The sequence below is a fragment of the Protomyctophum bolini genome (genome assembly GCF_963924005.1).
Source record: "Protomyctophum bolini genome assembly, contig: SCAFFOLD_251, whole genome shotgun sequence".
Lineage (NCBI taxonomy): Eukaryota > Metazoa > Chordata > Actinopteri > Myctophiformes > Myctophidae > Protomyctophum > Protomyctophum bolini.
The window spans coordinates 48,128-67,341 of NW_027666013.1; the positions used below are offsets into that span (position 1 = coordinate 48,128).

The 19,214-nt window shown below is 40.9% G+C and overlaps 1 protein-coding gene across 1 annotated transcript in view; it reads left to right on the forward strand.

Annotated features, from left to right (window-relative positions):
- LOC308312097 (uncharacterized protein) overlaps positions 1-14,517 on the forward strand; it is a gene marked incomplete at its 5' end in the record, with an annotated part of 43,825 nt that extends 29,308 nt beyond the window's left edge. Inside the window, 9 exons of the mRNA XM_080794497.1 lie at positions 10,067-10,176; positions 10,760-10,933; positions 11,213-11,355; positions 11,517-11,601; positions 12,016-12,229; positions 12,445-12,635; positions 12,751-12,895; positions 13,420-13,547; positions 14,113-14,517. Coding sequence (XP_080650623.1) covers positions 10,067-10,176; positions 10,760-10,933; positions 11,213-11,355; positions 11,517-11,601; positions 12,016-12,229; positions 12,445-12,635; positions 12,751-12,895; positions 13,420-13,547; positions 14,113-14,421 — 1,499 coding nt within the window. The 3' untranslated portion in view covers positions 14,422-14,517. The remainder of the gene's footprint in view (positions 1-10,066; positions 10,177-10,759; positions 10,934-11,212; positions 11,356-11,516; positions 11,602-12,015; positions 12,230-12,444; positions 12,636-12,750; positions 12,896-13,419; positions 13,548-14,112) is intronic.
- Between the last annotated feature and the right edge of the window lie 4,697 nt (positions 14,518-19,214).

Below are 19,214 nucleotides of genomic sequence, written 5' to 3' on the forward strand. Positions count from 1 at the left end.
TGCTTAGCTTAGTCTGTAACTTGAAAACTATGTACCGTATGGCCCTATAAACTGTGTTGGGATGAAAGCTAGCCACTTTGAGCAATGTGGGAAGTGCTGGGGCAGTTTGGGACAACAGGGCCAAAATGTCACTTTCACAGTCCCAAAGTGCCATTTTCACAGTAAAAAGGCCTGGTTCACTTTTGCTTAGCTTAGTCTGTAACTTGAAAACTATGTACCGTATGGCCCTATAAACTGTGTTGGGATGAAAGCTAGCCACTTTGAGCAATGTGGGAAGTGCTGGGGCAGTTTGGGACAACAGGGCCAAAACCCTAACCCTAACCCTAACCCTTTCACAGTCCCAAAGTGCCATTTTCACAGTAAAAAAAAAAAGATTCATTTTGCTTAGCTTAGTCTGTAACTTGAAAACTATGTACCGTATGGCCCTATAAACTGTGTTGGGATGAAAGCTAGCCACTTTGAGCAATGTGGGAAGTGCTGGGGCAGTTTGGGACAACAGGGCCAAAATGTCACTTTCACAGTCCCAAAGTGCCATTTTCACAGTAAAAAGGCCTGGTTCACTTTTGCTTAGCTTAGTCTGTAACTTGAAAACTATGTACCGTATGGCCCTATAAACTGTGTTGGGATGAAAGCTAGCCACTTTGAGCAATGTGGGAAGTGCTGGGGCAGTTTGGGACAACAGGGCCAAAATGTCACTTTCACAGTCCCAAAGTGCCGTTTTCACAGTAAAAAGGCCTGGTTCACTTTTGCTTAGCTTAGTCTGTAACTTGAAAACTATGTACCGTATGGCCCTATAAACTGTGTTGGGATGAAAGCTAGCCACTTTGAGCAATGTGGGAAGTGCTGGGGCAGTTTGGGACAACAGGGCCAAAATGTCACTTTCACAGTCCCAAAGTGCCATTTTCACAGTAAAAAGGCCTGGTTCACTTTTGCTTAGCTTAGTCTGTAACTTGAAAACTATGTACCGTATGGCCCTATAAACTGTGTTGGGATGAAAGCTAGCCACTTTGAGCAATGTGGGAAGTGCTGGGGCAGTTTGGGACAACAGGGCCAAAATGTCACTTTCACAGTCCCAAAGTGCCGTTTTCACAGTAAAAAGGCCTGGTTCACTTTTGCTTAGCTTAGTCTGTAACTTGAAAACTATGTACCGTATGGCCCTATAAACTGTGTTGGGATGAAAGCTATCCACTTTGAGCAATGTGGGAAGTGCTGGGGCAGTTTGGGACAACAGGGCCAAAACCCTAACCCTAACCCTAACCCTTTCACAGTCCCAAAGTGCCATTTTCAGAGTAAAAAAAAAAAGATTCATTTTGCTTAGCTTAGTCTGTAACTTGAAAACTATGTACCGTATGGCCCTATAAACTGTGTTGGGATGAAAGCTAGCCACTTTGAGCAATGTGGGAAGTGCTGGGGCAGTTTGGGACAACAGGGCCAAAATGTCACTTTCACAGTCCCAAAGTGCCATTTTCACAGTAAAAAGGCCTGGTTCACTTTTGCTTAGCTTAGTCTGTAACTTGAAAACTATGTACCGTATGGCCCTATAAACTGTGTTGGGATGAAAGCTAGCCACTTTGAGCAATGTGGGAAGTGCTGGGGCAGTTTGGGACAACAGGGCCAAAACCCTAACCCTAACCCTAACCCTTTCACAGTCCCAAAGTGCCATTTTCACAGTAAAAAAAAAAAGATTCATTTTGCTTAGCTTAGTCTGTAACTTGAAAACTATGTACCGTATGGCCCTATAAACTGTGTTGGGATGAAAGCTAGCCACTTTGAGCAATGTGGGAAGTGCTGGGGCAGTTTGGGACAACAGGGCCAAACCCCTAACCCTAACCCCAACCCTTTCACAGTCCCAAAGTGCCATTTTCACAGTAAAAAAAAAAAGATTCATTTTGCTTAGCTTAGTCTGTAACTTGAAAACTATGTACCGTATGGCCCTATAAACTGTGTTGGGATGAAAGCTAGCCACTTTGAGCAATGTGGGAAGTGCTGGGGCAGTTTGGGACAACAGGGCCAAAACCCTAACCCTGACCCTAACCCTTTCACAGTCCCAAAGTGCCATTTTCACAGTAAAAAAAAAAAGATTCATTTTGCTTAGCTTAGTCTGTAACTTGAAAACTATGTACCGTATGGCCCTATAAACTGTGTTGGGATGAAAGCTAGCCACTTTGAGCAATGTGGGAAGTGCTGGGGCAGTTTGGGACAACAGGGCTAAAACCCTAACCCTAACCCCAACCCTTTCACAGTCCCAAAGTGCCATTTTCACAGTAAAAAAAAAAAGATTCATTTTGCTTAGCTTAGTCTGTAACTTGAAACTATGTACCGTATGGCCCTATAAACTGTGTTGGGATGAAAGCTAGCCACTTTGAGCAATGTGGGAAGTGCTGGGGCAGTTTGGGACAACAGGGCCAAAATGTCACTTTCACAGTCCCAAAGTGCCATTTTCACAGTAAAAAGGCCTGGTTCACTTTTGCTTAGCTTAGTCTGTAACTTGAAAACTATGTACCATATGGCCCTATAAACTGTGTTGGGATGAAAGCTAGCCACTTTGAGCAATGTGGGAAGTGCTGGGGCAGTTTGGGACAACAGGGCCAAAACCCTAACCCTAACCCTAACCCTTTCACAGTCCCAAAGTGCCATTTTCACAGTAAAAAAAAAAAGATTAATTTTGCTTAGCTTAGTCTGTAACTTGAAAACTATGTACCGTATGGCCCTATAAACTGTGTTGGGATGAAAGCTAGCCACTTTGAGCAATGTGGGAAGTGCTGGGGCAGTTTGGGACAACAGGGCCAAAATGTCACTTTCACAGTCCCAAAGTGCCATTTTCACAGTAAAAAGGCCTGGTTCACTTTTGCTTAGCTTAGTCTGTAACTTGAAAACTATGTACCGTATGGCCCTATAAACTGTGTTGGGATGAAAGCTAGCCACTTTGAGCAATGTGGGAAGTGCTGGGGCAGTTTGGGACAACAGGGCCAAAATGTCACTTTCACAGTCCCAAAGTGCCGTTTTCACAGTAAAAAGGCCTGGTTCACTTTTGCTTAGCTTAGTCTGTAACTTGAAAACTATGTACCGTATGGCCCTATAAACTGTGTTGGGATGAAAGCTAGCCACTTTGAGCAATGTGGGAAGTGCTGGGGCAGTTTGGGACAACAGGGCCAAAACCCTAACCCTAACCCTAACCCTTTCACAGTCCCAAAGTGCCATTTTCACAGTAAAAAAAAAAAGATTCATTTTGCTTAGCTTAGTCTGTAACTTGAAAACTATGTACCGTATGGCCCTATAAACTGTGTTGGGATGAAAGCTAGCCACTTTGAGCAATGTGGGAAGTGCTGGGGCAGTTTGGGACAACAGGGCCAAAATGTCACTTTCACAGTCCCAAAGTGCCATTTTCACAGTAAAAAGGCCTGGTTCACTTTTGCTTAGCTTAGTCTGTAACTTGAAAACTATGTACCGTATGGCCCTATAAACTGTGTTGGGATGAAAGCTAGCCACTTTGAGCAATGTGGGAAGTGCTGGGGCAGTTTGGGACAACAGGGCCAAAATGTCACTTTCACAGTCCCAAAGTGCCGTTTTCACAGTAAAAAGGCCTGGTTCACTTTTGCTTAGCTTAGTCTGTAACTTGAAAACTATGTACCGTATGGCCCTATAAACTGTGTTGGGATGAAAGCTAGCCACTTTGAGCAATGTGGGAAGTGCTGGGGCAGTTTGGGACAACAGGGCCAAAACCCTAACCCTAACCCTAACCCTAACCCTTTCACAGTCCCAAAGTGCCATTTTCACAGTAAAAAAAAAAAGATTCATTTTGCTTAGCTTAGTCTGTAACTTGAAAACTATGTACCGTATGGCCCTATAAACTGTGTTGGGATGAAAGCTAGCCACTTTGAGCAATGTGGGAAGTGCTGGGGCAGTTTGGGACAACAGGGCCAAAATGTCACTTTCACAGTCCCAAAGTGCCATTTTCACAGTAAAAAGGCCTGGTTCACTTTTGCTTAGCTTAGTCTGTAACTTGAAAACTATGTACCGTATGGCCCTATAAACTGTGTTGGGATGAAAGCTAGCCACTTTGAGCAATGTGGGAAGTGCTGGGGCAGTTTGGGACAACAGGGCCAAAATGTCACTTTCACAGTCCCAAAGTGCCATTTTCACAGTAAAAAGGCCTGGTTCACTTTTGCTTAGCTTAGTCTGTAACTTGAAAACTATGTACCGTATGGCCCTATAAACTGTGTTGGGATGAAAGCTAGCCACTTTGAGCAATGTGGGAAGTGCTGGGGCAGTTTGGGACAACAGGGCCAAAACCCTAACCCTAACCCTAACCCTTTCACAGTCCCAAAGTGCCATTTTCACAGTAAAAAAAAAAAGATTAATTTTGCTTAGCTTAGTCTGTAACTTGAAAACTATGTACCGTATGGCCCTATAAACTGTGTTGGGATGAAAGCTAGCCACTTTGAGCAATGTGGGAAGTGCTGGGGCAGTTTGGGACAACAGGGCCAAAATGTCACTTTCACAGTCCCAAAGTGCCATTTTCACAGTAAAAAGGCCTGGTTCACTTTTGCTTAGCTTAGTCTGTAACTTGAAAACTATGTACCGTATGGCCCTATAAACTGTGTTGGGATGAAAGCTAGCCACTTTGAGCAATGTGGGAAGTGCTGGGGCAGTTTGGGACAACAGGGCCAAAATGTCACTTTCACAGTCCCAAAGTGCCGTTTTCACAGTAAAAAGGCCTGGTTCACTTTTGCTTAGCTTAGTCTGTAACTTGAAAACTATGTACCGTATGGCCCTATAAACTGTGTTGGGATGAAAGCTAGCAACTTTGAGCAATGTGGGAAGTGCTGGGGCAGTTTGGGACAACAGGGCCAAAACCCTAACCCTAACCCTAACCCTTTCACAGTCCCAAAGTGCCATTTTCACAGTAAAAAAAAAAAGATTCATTTTGCTTAGCTTAGTCTGTAACTTGAAAACTATGTACCGTATGGCCCTATAAACTGTGTTGGGATGAAAGCTAGCCACTTTGAGCAATGTGGGAAGTGCTGGGGCAGTTTGGGACAACAGGGCCAAAATGTCACTTTCACAGTCCCAAAGTGCCATTTTCACAGTAAAAAGGCCTGGTTCACTTTTGCTTAGCTTAGTCTGTAACTTGAAAACTATGTACCGTATGGCCCTATAAACTGTGTTGGGATGAAAGCTAGCCACTTTGAGCAATGTGGGAAGTGCTGGGGCAGTTTGGGACAACAGGGCCAAAATGTCACTTTCACAGTCCCAAAGTGCCGTTTTCACAGTAAAAAGGCCTGGTTCACTTTTGCTTAGCTTAGTCTGTAACTTGAAAACTATGTACCGTATGGCCCTATAAACTGTGTTGGGATGAAAGCTAGCCACTTTGAGCAATGTGGGAAGTGCTGGGGCAGTTTGGGACAACAGGGCCAAAACCCTAACCCTAACCCTAACCCTTTCACAGTCCCAAAGTGCCATTTTCACAGTAAAAAAAAAAAGATTCATTTTGCTTAGCTTAGTCTGTAACTTGAAAACTATGTACCGTATGGCCCTATAAACTGTGTTGGGATGAAAGCTAGCCACTTTGAGCAATGTGGGAAGTGCTGGGGCAGTTTGGGACAACAGGGCCAAAATGTCACTTTCACAGTCCCAAAGTGCCATTTTCACAGTAAAAAGGCCTGGTTCACTTTTGCTTAGCTTAGTCTGTAACTTGAAAACTATGTACCGTATGGCCCTATAAACTGTGTTGGGATGAAAGCTAGCCACTTTGAGCAATGTGGGAAGTGCTGGGGCAGTTTGGGACAACAGGGCCAAAACCCTAACCCTAACCCTAACCCTTTCACAGTCCCAAAGTGCCATTTTCACAGTAAAAAAAAAAAGATTCATTTTGCTTAGCTTAGTCTGTAACTTGAAAACTATGTACCGTATGGCCCTATAAACTGTGTTGGGATGAAAGCTAGCCACTTTGAGCAATGTGGGAAGTGCTGGGGCAGTTTGGGACAACAGGGCCAAAACCCTAACCCTAACCCCAACCCTTTCACAGTCCCAAAGTGCCATTTTCACAGTAAAAAAAAAAAGATTCATTTTGCTTAGCTTAGTCTGTAACTTGAAAACTATGTACCGTATGGCCCTATAAACTGTGTTGGGATGAAAGCTAGCCACTTTGAGCAATGTGGGAAGTGCTGGGGCAGTTTGGGACAACAGGGCCAAAATGTCACTTTCACAGTCCCAAAGTGCCGTTTTCACAGTAAAAAGGCCTGGTTCACTTTTGCTTAGCTTAGTCTGTAACTTGAAAACTATGTACCGTATGGCCCTATAAACTGTGTTGGGATGAAAGCTAGCCACTTTGAGCAATGTGGGAAGTGCTGGGGCAGTTTGGGACAACAGGGCCAAAACCCTAACCCTAACCCTAACCCTTTCACAGTCCCAAAGTGCCATTTTCACAGTAAAAAAAAAAAGATTCATTTTGCTTAGCTTAGTCTGTAACTTGAAAACTATGTACCGTATGGCCCTATAAACTGTGTTGGGATGAAAGCTAGCCACTTTGAGCAATGTGGGAAGTGCTGGGGCAGTTTGGGACAACAGGGCCAAAATGTCACTTTCACAGTCCCAAAGTGCCATTTTCACAGTAAAAAGGCCTGGTTCACTTTTGCTTAGCTTAGTCTGTAACTTGAAAACTATGTACCGTATGGCCCTATAAACTGTGTTGGGATGAAAGCTAGCCACTTTGAGCAATGTGGGAAGTGCTGGGGCAGTTTGGGACAACAGGGCCAAAACCCTAACCCTAACCCTTTCACAGTCCCAAAGTGCCATTTTCACAGTAAAAAAAAAAAGATTCATTTTGCTTAGCTTAGTCTGTAACTTGAAAACTATGTACCGTATGGCCCTATAAACTGTGTTGGGATGAAAGCTAGCCACTTTGAGCAATGTGGGAAGTGCTGGGGCAGTTTGGGACAACAGGGCCAAAACCCTAACCCTAACCCCAACCCTTTCACAGTCCCAAAGTGCCATTTTCACAGTAAAAAAAAAAAGATTCATTTTGCTTAGCTTAGTCTGTAACTTGAAAACTATGTACCGTATGGCCCTATAAACTGTGTTGGGATGAAAGCTAGCCACTTTGAGCAATGTGGGAAGTGCTGGGGCAGTTTGGGACAACAGGGCCAAAATGTCACTTTCACAGTCCCAAAGTGCCATTTTCACAGTAAAAAGGCCTGGTTCACTTTTGCTTAGCTTAGTCTGTAACTTGAAAACTATGTACCGTATGGCCCTATAAACTGTGTTGGGATGAAAGCTAGCCACTTTGAGCAATGTGGGAAGTGCTGGGGCAGTTTGGGACAACAGGGCCAAAACCCTAACCCTAACCCTAACCCTTTCACAGTCCCAAAGTGCCATTTTCACAGTAAAAAAAAAAAGATTCATTTTGCTTAGCTTAGTCTGTAACTTGAAAACTATGTACCGTATGGCCCTATAAACTGTGTTGGGATGAAAGCTAGCCACTTTGAGCAATGTGGGAAGTGCTGGGGCAGTTTGGGACAACAGGGCCAAAATGTCACTTTCACAGTCCCAAAGTGCCATTTTCACAGTAAAAAGGCCTGGTTCACTTTTGCTTAGCTTAGTCTGTAACTTGAAAACTATGTACCGTATGGCCCTATAAACTGTGTTGGGATGAAAGCTAGCCACTTTGAGCAATGTGGGAAGTGCTGGGGCAGTTTGGGACAACAGGGCCAAAACCCTAACCCTAACCCTAACCCTTTCACAGTCCCAAAGTGCCATTTTCACAGTAAAAAAAAAAAGATTCATTTTGCTTAGCTTAGTCTGTAACTTGAAAACTATGTACCGTATGGCCCTATAAACTGTGTTGGGATGAAAGCTAGCCACTTTGAGCAATGTGGGAAGTGCTGGGGCAGTTTGGGACAACAGGGCCAAAACCCTAACCCTAACCCCAACCCTTTCACAGTCCCAAAGTGCCATTTTCACAGTAAAAAAAAAAAGATTCATTTTGCTTAGCTTAGTCTGTAACTTGAAAACTATGTACCGTATGGCCCTATAAACTGTGTTGGGATGAAAGCTACACACAAAAAAGCCATGGGTCAATATTGTAACCCAATTCTTGTGTTAATTGTGTTAGGTCACATTCCTGGGTTATTTTTCAAAGTCATAACCATTTCCTGGGTTATAGGGATTTTATTTTGACCCAATTCATGGGTTTTTAAAGTTTGGTAATATTTCTGGGTTATTTTTCTGAGAGTAACCAATTATTGGGTCACAGACTTGGCTTTGATTGATTGATTATTTGATTCAGTGGTTTATAACCCTTTTCATATGGTACATTATATCTTTGGCATTTGAGCCACAGACCACCATTTTATGAGATTTAGCCTCTCAGACCTCAAATCTGCCTCAAATCTGGCCCAAAGGTCACCGTGGCAGTCTTTTGGCTGACCTTTGATCTTTGCAAACGTTGTGGAAATTCGAGACCGCCGCCATTGAATTTGGCATGTCCTGAATATGGATATTGGAGGTTGTTACATTTTTTTTTTTAATATTCTTCACCCCATTTTCTAAGGAATTTGGCCCCAAAGGTCACCCTTGCAGTCTTTTGGCTGAACTTTGACCTTTGCAAACGTCGTGGAAAGTCAAGACCGACGCCATTGGATTCGGCATGCTCTAAATATGAAAAATACGTCTAGTGTCCGAAGAATCACATTAAAAAACATGTTTTAAAGGTCTGTTTTGTGTCACAGTGAAGACACAAAACTCCCCTGGAGAGGAGAGGAGAGGAGAGGAGAGAAAAGGAGAGGAGAGCAGTCCAACACATTTATAGCCTGTTTAAAAAATACAATACACAACGTCTTTCTTGATAGAAGTGTTATCAAATGATTTACAATAATTTAGCTTGTGTCCATGCTCCATACAAAATATACAAAAGAACATTATAAGTTCAAGTAAGTGTTTGCCTTGAGCTAGACTTGAACCTGCTACCAGATGCAGCAATAAATTCAGGGGTAAGCACACAGACCACTAGAATACCTTAGAGATATGTACTGGTACTACTAGACACTGTTACTATCTAACGAGACCAGAAAAAAAAAAGAAAAAAGAAAGAATGATATTATACACACGCACGCACACACACACACACACACACACGCACGCACACACACACACACACACACACACACACGATACGATGGGAGACATTTTCGCGCGCGCATTGGGATTTTCTGTTTATTAGATCTAAAAGCCTTTCTTCAATATAGCTGTTGTCTGAGGAGGCAATATAACTCTGTTTTGTACTTTCTACGTCACTTCCCAGCACCCGCGCGGCGCGCGCACACAACACATGACACACACACACACACTTTCGTATTTCCCTCGGACCGGATGAGCTGCAAACGCTCCACCCACCCTCCTTCTCGCGCCAGCTTAGAGTATAAGCGCGCCAGACTCCGTAAGGGGCCATTTAAGGCAGTGGTTCCCAACCTTTTTATCCTGTGAACAAAAAAAATAGATCTACAAGCTCACAACATATCGCTTTGCACCATGTTGTGAGCTGGTAAATTGGCTATTTTCACTACTACTACTTGAAATTTGTTCTAATATATGAAATTTCTTAATTATTTCTGTTCATTCATGAAGAAATGTAGAAACAAAAAACAAAGGGACCCATGAAAATGCATGTTTGTGAATCAGTGATTTAACCCGTTCAGTATGGGAACCTCTTTTGCTGATTCAAGCATTGTTACACTTTCATGCTACGAGCTTGCAACATATTTAAATGATGATAATTCTGGGGCTCCTTGATATGAAATAGTTTGAGAACCACTGACAGAAACTTTTTTTTTTCTTTTAGAAAACTGTCATGATTTAGAAGACATTTTGTAGAATCTGTTCTCAGTACTAAATGGGTTAAGGGACCCCCTCAAGGAACTATGAGGGTCCTTGGACCCCACTATGAGACCCACTTGTTTAGCATAGTGGTGTCACATGCACAATATCAGCACCCTGAATAGAAAGTGTTGGGAATTGTATTTCTGTAAAAAATCTAAGATGTCTATTGTCTGTGTTTTATGTCTTCCAGCTCAAGACATTGATGAAGAGGCATTCCATTTGTTAGATGAGGACACCATTCGCAGTTTGATCCCAAAAATTGGCCCCAGGCTAAAATTCTCTAAACTTTATAGAGAACTTGTAAGTTATCACTGAAGCTCCAAGGGGCTCAACATTATCTAATCAGATGGCATTTGTATGTTTTAAATGCAAACGGAAAATTCCCGGTGATGACAGGTCTCTCTTTTCACATCTACGCATTATTCACAATATAAATAGTTCTTCGACTTACTTCCAATGTTGTGAAAGTGGCTGCAACAGACAATTTTCTTTCATTAGATCGTACAGAAGGCACACTACATGTTTAATAGTACAAAGTTAGAGGATCAGTGTATCTTTGACTGAGATACATTTTTGGACCACTGGGATGGGAAACTACTGGGACGACTGAGATGAGATAAATAAAAGTGTTGTAAGTAAAAGTTTTGTTTTTGAACTAACCACTTTAACCCTATGACACTTTCACCTGGAGGGTTAATTCTTAACATTATTACTGCTTAAAAAAATCACACTTAATGTTTAGCTTCTGGTTCTTATCCGTGGTCTGTATCCTTTAACTTTTCTTAAATGGAAAACAACACTGTTAATGCAAATATCTTTGTATCCATGTATACAAGAACCTAAAACTTCTATGTAAGCTCAATATGACAACCTTCCTTTGCAGCAGAAGGCTTCAAATGCTCTGCCGCCTACTGAGCCACCAGAAATCCATGATGCCCCCATAGAGGAATCAGGAGCAGCATATGGATCTATGCGCCATGGCATCCCTAACATATCCCCCATGGTTGAACCGAGAGCAGCAGAACCGATGTTGGTTCTACAACCGGCTCCAGCTTTTGTAAGTTATTTTTTTTTATCCTAAGCAATCCTTAAACCAGCTCATGTTTCTGGAGAAATGGAAGTCTAGGAGCACTTGGATCCAGTACACATTTTAGGACTTCAATATTATTTAAACTACATGGTCTATATTCTTGTCAGTACTTGTTCCTTTTTATTTTGCTACGGATATGTTTTTGGATACTAAATGTTCTCCTTTGATTTGTGTGCGGAATCTGTATGCCAGAGTTAAATTGGTTAATGGTAATGCATCCTTAACAGCTATTGTCATTTTTCTCAGAACATCCGAGAAATTCTTTCTGCCGTCCCCAGTGGCCTGGACCTTTTGAAGATCCTTGAAAAAAATGAAGCTATCTGCATAAAAGAGCGCATTACCCTAGTCCAAATATTGGTGTCATTCCTGAGGGAAAGGTTCGGAGAGAAGTAAGTCTAGAGTTGATCAGGACAGATTTAAACTAGTGTTTTGTGTTCATGGAGTGAGTGAGTGTGTCTGAAATTGTAAAATGTAGGAATTGCACTGTAGGAATTGCACTCTTTCACCTGGTTGTTTATTTACTGAACTTTGCTTCATTCTATCTTTACAGGCCGGCCAAGGAAATTAAAGAGGCCATGGCTCAATCCTTGGTGCAGACCTTCCCAGTACTGAAAGATGAATCAGCCACTGGCTATGTGAGTTTTCTTCCCCTGGCCTTGTTGTTTATATTTATACTTTTGAATAAGTGGTCATACTTCACACGTCAGCATGCAGAACACCTGGTGTTACCTGAGTGGTAACTCAGTAACCTATCATTGTAGTCATGCATGTTGAATATATCTAGCTGGATTAATTTGGTGATAATTATGTCAACTCAATTGGCCTCTCTGGAAAAAAAGCACTCATCATTTAACAGCTTCTCCCTCTATATGTGTCTTCATGTGTGTTTTCATATTTTTACTAAACCTTTAGCCACTACACTCAAAAGGTTTTTCCCCTGTAGATGACCATGTTACCTAAAGCCTTTATCACACACTGTACAAGTAAAGGGTTGAAACATAACATTGCAAAGGTTGACACAGAGTTCTATCTTGTCTTATCGTTTCCAGGAATTATGGTGGGTCAAAAGCCGGAAGGGACAAACCAAAGATGGTAAAACGTGCTACTTTCCAGCTACTGGATTCATTGAGGAAAGGGTTCATAATTCTCGAAATAGGAAACGGCCTCAGTCCAGTCAGCACAGTTCTGGGTCCAGTGGGCAAAGTCCTGGGTCCAGTCAGCAAATGCCGGAAGCCAATGAGCGACACAGGGCAGAAATACCAGGTAATACAATTGGGTTGGTTGAAATTTGTCTTCCTGCTATTCTATTAAGACATTTAGATTGTGTCAAAGGTCATGTCTCACCGAGACAGGATATGACACAAATTTTGACCTAATGGTCAAGATTCAACTGTCTGTTAATACAATAGTAAAAGCTCATTATTAAACTGTGCAAACTTGTCATAAAGGAAGAACAATGTTTTGTATCTTTTCTATAGAATCGACCACACCAGACGGAGCGTCAAATGGGAAAAGAGAATGGCTTAAGCACAACTTGGAGCCCTTCGCCCAGGTCCAGAAGTATATGAAGGACACCGTTCTCTGCAGAGCCAGATGGATACGGGAGAATGCATCCAAGGATATCAAAGAGATCCTAGCAGAGTACCCTCGTCTCACCAATCCAGGCATGGTATGGATAAACCATGCCTACTACATATTCTCATTGAATTGCATACCTCTGTTATTGAAATGGCAGCTGTTGCATTGAATATCTTTTTAAAAGATTTGTCCTGTTTATTTTTAAGATATCACAGGACTTCTTGGAGCTTTATGGCGAGGCTGCACCAAAGTTGTTTGAGACATGGGTGACCGAATATGCAGAGAAAGTCCTGCACCTGGCCAAACGAGATGGAAAACTCCCCTCATTTCCTGTCGATGAGATGTCACTGGGTATGTTGTTCCGTTTCATAGCAAGGATCCTGTGATTCCTTTACTTTTGATTTAGAACATGGAAAATAGATTTTCTCCAACCGTGCTCAAATGTGTTATGAGCTTGTTAGTCTCACATAGCCATCTCTGAATGCCTTGAGTCTGGAACTACACCTCCTTAAATACAAGTAATCTGTTATTTATATATATATTATAAATATATATTTTAAAATGGCTTTAGAGCTTATTTCTTATTTCCATTTCTACTAAACAGAAGGCTATATATGCTTAGGTGATTTCTTAAGAAAACTTTTACGGGACTGTAAAGACGAAACTTACAATACATGTAAGTGGGGAAGAGTCTCGCTTTATCGCTTACTCCTGTATGACTGAAGCGTTTGAAAATTGTGAGAGGCAACAGTCTGGCCATGTGAGACTGAGCTTGTGGATCTGCAGTTATAGCTTTTGCCAAGTTCAGTTGATTTGTGATAATAGTCTAGTATGTCCATGTATTAAAATTGTATTTGACACTTGTTTATCTACAGATGCCAAAGGGGAACTTGCCCTCAGGCTGCTGCCCCGGTTGTTACCACAGACTGTCTATAGATCCAACAAAAAGTCTGTCCGGCACTCCGCTGAAGAGTCCCGCTTGGCCTTTATCGATCTCAAGCCAGTAAGTACAATTGCATTGATTATGTTTTTTTTTTAATGATTTATTGTTGGGATAGGTTGACAGCAAATGGTAAGAGGGCTGGTGAGTGCAGGCATGCAGCAAAGTCTGTCAGGAGCGGGACTCTAACTCTAGGCTACTTTGGAGAGGTCCAGACCCAATTTCAGATAAAGAAACATTGCTGCACTTTTTTTTTTGTTTTGAACCCATTCTGGGTGGGAACCCCTTTTGGTGTTAGCATTATGTTATGCTTTAGCTATTGAAAAATAGCAGATCTACAAGCTCATAGCGTGCCACCGAGTGGCGCGCTACGAGCTTGTAGTTCTGCTATTTTTGAAAAATCGAAGAACCACTGACATAGAATCATAGCTTTTTCAGAAAACTGTCAGGATGTAGAAGACTTTTTTTTTAATCTGATCTCAGGTCAGAATGGGTTTAACTAGATTTAATTTGACTTCCTTGTAGTTGATATAAATATTATAACCCAAACTGGTATTTTGATATCTTGCTTATGATTTGCTTTCAACTAAACATTCACTTTTATTTTTCTTTCTTTGTGCCTGTCTAGGTTGGGACAAATATGGTGGAGTACCTCCTGCAGACTGAGGGAAGGCCCCCATCTGTCCTTGTGCTGGGGGAACCGCAACGATGTGCCTCCCAGGCCTTTGTGATTATGGCAGGTCAGGCATTCTCTGAAAACACACTGCTTGGGGCTGTTGATGTGTGCTTCAAGGCATTTTACGTATTTGACTTTGACTACCCCAAGCAGTGTACCCATCCATGGCAGTTTCTCCAGCGGGTAGTGTACAACTTACCGGGAAAAGAGTCAAATCAAGTTGCATTCTTGAGGAAAGCAATAGTCAATACCAGACTTTAAAATGGACAGTGTTTTCGTGTCCACAACATCGGCGGGTTAATTCTTTTAACATTATTACTGCTTTAAAAATATCATACTTAATGTTTAGCTTCTGGTTCTTATCCGTGGTCTGTATCTTTTAACTTTTCTTAAATGAAAAACACTGTTAATGCACATATCTTTGTATACAAGAACGTAAAACTTGTTACAGCTCAGTTCACATGCACTGTGCAAAGTTACTGTCTGCGTGAGTTTTAGCCAATGTTTGGCATCTGACCAGGTCTCTACCTCATTCATCTCATTGATGAATCTATTTGATATATTAATACTGTGCTATGGTGTGTGTGCTTTTGTTTTTCCTAGTATTAAACACATCTGCAATTTGTCATCTTAACCCATGTAGATCTGAGTGAAATAGTTTGTGAACCACTGACATGTGGTTTTTTTTAGAGAACTGTCCGGATTTGGAAGACATTTTGTAGATTCTGGACTCTGGTCTAAATGGGTTAAGTAGTGTGATTCATATTTTAGTTTTTTGTTAAAACAGTCGGTGGCGGTGGAAGTCTAGTAAAAGTGCAATATTTGGAGAGATGTATTGTATACATACTCAAGTAAATTACAAATTCCTTAATTGTACTTGCATGTCTCATATTTGTGACTTTTGGCCGATGTTTGGCATCTTTTTCTTTAATAAATATTTGTCATAAAGGAAGAACAATGTTTTGTATGTTTTCTATATATCTGTTCAATATAAATGCATTAATTATACATTTTTATTGCATTAAAGGACAATTTCACCACTTAATGCAAAAAATTATATAAACTTGGGTGAACCCAAGATTATGGATCAAATCAACTGGCATTTGGGTTATTTTGACCCTCAATTATGGGTTATTTATATAACTTTGGTTAACCCAAGATTATGGGTCAAATCAACTGGCATTTGGGTTATTTTAACCCTCAATTATGGGTTATTTATATAACTTTGGTTAACCCAAGATTATGGGTCAAATCAACTGGCATTTGGGTTAATTTGACCCTCAAAATGGGTTAATTATATAACTTGGGTTAACCCAAGATTATGGGTCAAATCAACTGGCATCTGGGTTAATTTGACCCTCAAAATGGGTTATTAATATAACCCAATATATTGGGTCGAATTGAATAACCCGTCTTTGTGGGTCAAAATGACCCAAGTACCAGTTAGTCCCTTTTTGACCCACAAATTGGTTGAAAAATGACACAAGTTGGGTCGTTTTTGACCTGTGGTTTTTCTGTGTGTAGCCACTTTGAGCAATGTGGGAAGTGCTGGGGCAGTTTGGGACAACAGGGCCAAAATGTCACTTTCACAGTCCCAAAGTGCCATTTTCACAGTAAAAAGGCCTGGTTCACTTTTGCTTAGCTTAGTCTGTAACTTGAAAACTATGTACCGTATGGCCCTATAAACTGTGTTGGGATGAAAGCTAGCCACTTTGAGCAATGTGGGAAGTGCTGGGGCAGTTTGGGACAACAGGGCCAAAACCCTAACCCTAACCCTAACCCTTTCACAGTCCCAAAGTGCCATTTTCACAGTAAAAAAAAAAAGATTCATTTTGCTTAGCTTAGTCTGTAACTTGAAAACTATGTACCGTATGGCCCTATAAACTGTGTTGGGATGAAAGCTAGCCACTTTGAGCAATGTGGGAAGTGCTGGGGCAGTTTGGGACAACAGGGCCAAAATGTCACTTTCACAGTCCCAAAGTGCCATTTTCACAGTAAAAAGGCCTGGTTCACTTTTGCTTAGCTTAGTCTGTAACTTGAAAACTATGTACCGTATGGCCCTATAAACTGTGTTGGGATGAAAGCTAGCCACTTTGAGCAATGTGGGAAGTGCTGGGGCAGTTTGGGACAACAGGGCCAAAACCCTAACCCTAACCCTAACCCTTTCACAGTCCCAAAGTGCCATTTTCACAGTAAAAAAAAAAAGATTCATTTTGCTTAGCTTAGTCTGTAACTTGAAAACTATGTACCGTATGGCCCTATAAACTGTGTTGGGATGAAAGCTAGCCACTTTGAGCAATGTGGGAAGTGCTGGGGCAGTTTGGGACAACAGGGCCAAAACCCTAACCCTAACCCCAACCCTTTCACAGTCCCAAAGTGCCATTTTCACAGTAAAAAAAAAAAGATTAATTTTGCTTAGCTTAGTCTGTAACTTGAAAACTATGTACCGTATGGCCCTATAAACTGTGTTGGGATGAAAGCTAGCCACTTTGAGCAATGTGGGAAGTGCTGGGGCAGTTTGGGACAACAGGGCCAAAATGTCACTTTCACAGTCCCAAAGTGCCATTTTCACAGTAAAAAGGCCTGGTTCACTTTTGCTTAGCTTAGTCTGTAACTTGAAAACTATGTACCGTATGGCCCTATAAACTGTGTTGGGATGAAAGCTAGCCACTTTGAGCAATGTGGGAAGTGCTGGGGCAGTTTGGGACAACAGGGCCAAAACCCTAACCCTAACCCTAACCCTTTCACAGTCCCAAAGTGCCATTTTCACAGTAAAAAAAAAAAGATTCATTTTGCTTAGCTTAGTCTGTAACTTGAAAACTATGTACCGTATGGCCCTATAAACTGTGTTGGGATGAAAGCTAGCCACTTTGAGCAATGTGGGAAGTGCTGGGGCAGTTTGGGACAACAGGGCCAAAACCCTAACCCTAACCCCAAAGTAGTCTAATAGGATGTATGTTCGGTACCTTTTTTGGCCACTGGTGGCGCTAGTGAGCAATTTAATGCATAATTTGCATAATTAATTATGCAAATTAGTAATTAAACATTCCATGAATTCCATAGATATAATTAGCATAATCATAAATCATAAATATCCATAAATATAAATATCCATAAATATAATTAGCATATAATAGTTTATAATTAAATAATAATAAAAACTAATGATAGTTATTTATAAAATGCATGATGTGTGTGTGATTAGCTGATCTCATCTCTCTCTCTCCCTGCGTCTCATGTGCCATGCCTCCCCAAAAGCCAGCAGAGATGCTGACTCGAAGGTGTGAAAAACAAACAAATGTAAATTTGTTTGTTTGTCCCTGGGGGTGAGGTGGGGGGATGGGCTCCCAGTCTTTGTGGAATGCCAGGTGCCAGACATGCAAATTAGATAAACACAGAGGTGGGGGCTCCACTCTTTGAAGTGAATTGTATGCATAAATTAATCAAGTTAGTATTTAAATTCCTTACATACATTGACAGGGGGTGTGTGATTCCTCCTAGTGGTCAATCTCTCTATATATATATATATTTACACTGCAATACCTACCATGCCCTGACGTGATCTCAGTCATCTAGGGCAATGTTTTTCAATCAATGGTCTGGGGACCACCAATGGTCCTTGAATGTAATTCTTGTAAAAAATAAATGATACCCCCCCTAGTGTTCAATCTCTATATAAATATTTACACTGCAATACCATTTATGCCCTGATTTCAGTCACCTAGTGCAAATGTTTTCACGCAATGGTCCGGGGGCTACCGATGGTCTTTGAGAGGGTGTCTGTCTTGTATTATTTTTATGTTGTGTCTTTGAATTTTTTTATGTTTCATGTTGTCCTAATGGGGTTGGGTATTGTATATCTTGTATTATTTTTTGTGTTTTGTGTTGTGTCTTTGAATTTTGCATGCTTCATGTGGTACTAGGTGTTTGGGTTATTGTCTGTCTTGTATTATTTTTGGTGTTTTGTGTTGGGATCTTTGAATTTTTTATGTTTCATGTTGTCCAAATGGGGTTGGGTATTGCATATCTTGTATTATTTTTTGTGTTTTGTGTTGTGTCTTTGAATTTTGCATGTTTCATGTGGTATTAATGTGGTTGGGTTATTGTCTGTCTTGTATTATTTTTGGTGTTTTGTGTTGGGATCTTTGCATTTTTTATGTTTCATGTTGTCCAAATGGGGTTGGGTATTGTATATCTTGTATTATTTTTGGTGTTTTGTGTTGTATCTTTGAATTTTGTATGCTTCATGTGGTACTAGGTGTTTGGGTTATTGTCTGTCTTGTATTATTTTTGGTGTTTTGTGTTGGGATCTTTGAATTTTTTATGTTTCATGTTGTCCAAATGGGGGTTGGGTATTGTATATCTTGTATTATTTTTGGTGTTTTGTGTTGTGTCTTTGAATTTTGCATGCTTCATGTGGTACTAGGTGTTTGGGTTATTGTCTGTCTTGCATTATTTTTGGTGTTTTGTGTTGGGATCTTTGAATTTTTTATGTTTCATGTTGTCCAAATGGGGTTGGGTATTGTATATCTTGTATTATTTTTGGTGTTTTGTGTTGTGTCTTTGAATTTTGTATGCTTCATGTGGTACTAGGTGTTTGGGTTATTGTCTGTCTTGTATTATTTTTGGTGTTTTGTGTTGGGATCTTTGAATTTTTTATGTTTCATGTTGTCCAAATGGGGTTGGGTATTGTCTGTCTTGTATTATTTTTGGTGTTTTGTGTTGGGGTCTTTGAATTTTGCATGCTTCATGTGGTACTAATGTGTTTTGGTTATTGTCTGTCTTGTATCATTTTTGGTGTTTTGTGTTGTGTCTTTGATTTTTTTTTTATGTTTCATGTTGTCCTAATGGGTTGGGTATTGTATATCTTGTATTATTTTTTGTGTTTTGTGTTGTGTCTTTGAATTTTGCATGCTTCATGTGGTACTAGGTGTTTGGGTTATCGTCTGTCTTGTATTATTTTTGGTGTTTTGTGTTGGGATCTTTGAATTTTTTATGTTTCATGTTGTCCAAATGGGGTTGGGTATTGTATATCTTGTATTATTTTTTGTGTT